The sequence below is a fragment of the Stegastes partitus genome, unplaced genomic scaffold (genome assembly GCF_000690725.1).
Source record: "Stegastes partitus isolate 25-593 unplaced genomic scaffold, Stegastes_partitus-1.0.2 Scaffold865, whole genome shotgun sequence".
Taxonomy (NCBI): domain Eukaryota; kingdom Metazoa; phylum Chordata; class Actinopteri; family Pomacentridae; genus Stegastes; species Stegastes partitus.
The window spans coordinates 17168-20884 of NW_007578596.1; the positions used below are offsets into that span (position 1 = coordinate 17168).

At 50.1% G+C, this 3717-nt stretch overlaps 1 protein-coding gene across 1 annotated transcript in view; it reads right to left on the bottom strand.

The window, feature by feature from the left end:
* Positions 1-617: 617 nt before the first annotated feature.
* Positions 618-3717, bottom strand: part of LOC103365706 (vasoactive intestinal polypeptide receptor 2) — a 37783-nt gene continuing 34683 nt past the window's right edge. The window contains exons 13-15 of the mRNA XM_008293217.1: positions 2137-2266; positions 2004-2045; positions 618-1125 (exon numbers count right to left, since the gene is read on the bottom strand). Of these exons, the coding sequence (XP_008291439.1) occupies positions 952-1125; positions 2004-2045; positions 2137-2266 (346 nt within the window). The 3' untranslated portion in view covers positions 618-951. The remainder of the gene's footprint in view (positions 1126-2003; positions 2046-2136; positions 2267-3717) is intronic.

Sequence of the window (3717 nt, forward strand, 5' to 3'; positions counted from 1 at the left end):
CCAGGAGGCATCTGGATCATGAAGAACCGCCTCAGCTGGAGGAGCAGCGACTCTGCTCCGAGGTCCTTTCTGAGGCCCAGTGCGGCCTCGTTCTTTCCGTCGCTATCCGGAGCTATGACCAGACGTCAGGGTTACATCAACCACAGCGGTCCGGTGCGACGCCGTCATTACTGCTGTTGCTGCTCCAACCCGTCTGTCCAGCGTACGCTCCAGTTTCCCGTCAACAAGGTGCCCCAGAAAGTCCTTTGCTTTGGGCACCAACAATCCACCAGCAGAGGACATCAGATGTGGCCAACTCATACTCAGCTGCAAACCTTTCTACTCTTTTCGTACCTGTTTTATGTGCTTGTACCAGCCACACTCTACGGCGGCGCTACGCCTCCCACATGGAAGCAGTTTACTGTTGTGTGACGGGTGTGTAGAGACATGCGTGTTCTGACACGCTGACCGTGTTTCTGGTAAAGGCGGTTACTTAACAAAGTCCTATTTTTTCCAATGAGTCCAATCTAAAGTCCAACATGTCACTGCTTCTATGACACATATTACCGACAGATATTGCATTTAATGCATGCGACATTCAAGTACGCACATTTCACACCTGCACCACGTGCACAGCTCCTGGAACACAGAATATACATGAAGTTTATGGGAAGTCTTTCTTGGTCCATGCAGCGAACCAAACCGAAAAGCAGAAGAAAAATGTTGCTAAGTTGGCGTCAGAAACCTGAAGTAGACCTCTGGATGCGAACCAGTGTTGGTCCACTTGGGGGACACCTGAAGACTGGCAGAGATGTGGTAAAGCTAAAACCAGAACCCTAAACGCTGTAGAGCAGCTCCCACCCATGTGCTACTTCGCCTCAGGTTACATTGTTTTCTTTGAACGTGGTAGTTCAGTGACAGCACTGGTCAGCTGGAGACTGTGCTGGTTTCAGTGGTTCCGTCCGAGTGTCCTCACAGCACCGTGGTCTCGGACTGCATGATGGACTGGGTTCTGGAGTTGCGATGAAACTGGACCATGTGGTCCGAACCGTTCCTGGAGGTGAAGGTGCTGCCGAAGTGGTGGTTTCTGCTCAGGCGGCAGTTCAGACACATGCTGCGCCACTTCCTCTTCAGCTCACCCTGAACCTGCAAAAGAAAGAAAAAACAAACTGTAGCTTTTTTTTCTGAACACTCAGCACAGTTTGGGGATCAACTGATGCCAATATTTAGTAACTGAGGAGGCTGATGACCAGTAGTTGGAGCCACTGCGTATTGGTAGCATGTGACAGAAGGCCATTCGTATCCAGACTCCCTCATCAACAGGGAGGCCTGCAGCTGAACACGTGCAGCAACAACAGCAGCGATGCCGTCAGAGCGCTACACCATTCTGTCTTTTATTTCCCACCAAGGTGGCAGCATCAGTTCATGTGAATTATCCGAGCTTTGTCAGCCAAACAAGGAAACTCGTGAGCTTCCAGAAGATTGAGGTGTTTTTTTTTTTTTTTTACAACTTTAGCAACATTAGCTCTGCTAACTGCAGCTGCTACAGTCTGCTAATCTGTCTCTCTGTGTAAACAAAAGCTTTCTGTGATTGGCTCGTGTGATGCAGCCAATCAGAGAGAGTTGTGGGCGGGACATTAAAGTAGTGATACCGACCCAGTAATCAGCTGGTTCCTACTGCTTCATTAACATACCAACTGGAGGCAGTGATGGAGAAACAAAACTCTCCATGAATCCCAGTTGATGTAACAAGTCAGGAGGAAACGGTGAGTCAGCATATTTGAGATGATCCTGAAGTCAACGAGGCAACAATTTTTAAATTCTCTTTAAGTCAGGTTGGTAATGTAATTCAAAGTATCTTTAAAGAAAAGAAAATCCTAGTTATACAATTCGGACAGCCACAGTTCACTGAAGACCAAAGTGAAATGCAGCTGTCCTTGAATGTTATCAGCTGAGTGCAGACGCCTCCGACAGCTTCATCACGGTTCATGTCAATGTTCTGAACGCACATGGAGAGAACTCACCTCGCTGTTCAGGAAGCAGTACAGAATGGCCACCACCAGACCCTGGACAACACAGCAGCAGAGAACCAGTGAAACCACTCCGACACATCAACTCATTTGAGGACAGCAGAGGTTGGAAGGAGGAGAAACACACCTGAAAGGATCCGAGGGCCAGGTCGAAGAAGATCCGATAATCTTCTGCGATGGATTCGCTGAGAGACACGAAGACGACGTAGTGGATCCCGAACAGAGGGATGAGCAGCAGCGTGGATTTGGCCAGCCTCCTGAGAGACAACGCAGAGCCAGTTGTTAATGGAAGCATCGACCTGGTGTTTGCTGAGATGTTCTGCGGCAGAACGAACGGAACATGGACGCTTCATCAGTCCGTCAGCGATGGACCTCCGGCTCTATGCTCGCCTCACACACTGAACAGCGTGAAATGCAGAATAAGGCGGGCGGGGCGTGTCACCATGGTAACCCGGGGGATGGAGGCGACGCTTCCAGCTCATCGTGAACGGGTCGCGTGTTAACCTGAACCTTTTACAAACTCAGGATAAACACTGAGGAGCCTGAACTAACGTGATATAAACGTAAACAGAACGCCACTTCTGCACACTCTGCGTGTCATTTCTACTTTACGCTCTTCGTTTTGTTTTCGTGACACGCGAGGCGGTTCAGCGCCGGGGCTTCGGATCATTTATCGCTGCTACACAGTGTGCAGTGAAACGCCGCGTCCCGCTAACACGCGACACGGCGTGTTTAGAACTTTAGATGACACCAGGCTGTATAAGCTAACCGAGCTCCCAACAAGTAACTAGTTCTGTCAGAGTGCCGACCAACCAAACACACAGCTCTGGTGCCTTAAGTCAGCCAAACAGGAAGTAAAACCTGGAACGAGTAAAACAGGAGCTTCAGATTCACGTCCTTGACCAGCTGCTGACTCGTACCTTCATCCTCCTCACGTCCAGTCAGCAGTCAGAAAATATGTTTCACTCCAACTGAATTTAATAAAACTACAGTTTAGCTGCTAGAGTGGAGACGGTTCTGTGGGTTCTGATCCAGACAAAAGTAGCTTCAGAGCATTTTGTTCTGGAACCAGGCCTGCACAACAACAACACGCGATCCAAACCTGGCCAGGCTGAATGTGGACCTGACGTATACAGATGTTTGCTGTCAGCAGAGAGCCTCAGATTCAGGCGTCCTGTGACCTGCAGACATGAACACGGGGACGATGAACCCACCGTGTCACACTGGGCTCAGTTCTACACTGAAGCCACCACGCTGACACCGGCACCAACAGGAGGTTCTGTGGAAAGCAAACCAGCCTCATCCAGGCTTTTTTATCGCCTCTGTGCAGCCACCTGACAGCTCAGCTCAGGCTTCGCTGCAGATCAAACACCTGCGACGGCTGAGAGGCTCAGAGGTTTCAGCATCATGAACGCCGTCCCGTCCAATGAGCATCAGCGTCACTCTGATCTCTGCAAACACCTACGGGATGAAAACGTCTCCGATGATTCAGCGGATTCCTTCGTTCTCGCTGAGCAGGTGAAACATTTCCTCAATGACACGAGCCGTCAGCGTGTGGCGGCTTCACTCCACACCATAGACTGTATAGCAGATGGACGTAGCTGCCGTGACGTCACCCGTTGGTTTCGGCACTGAGAACATGAAGCCAGGGTTTTGCTACTTCCTGGTTGACATCTTGGATTTTTGGAGCCAGTGACGCAAAAATCGT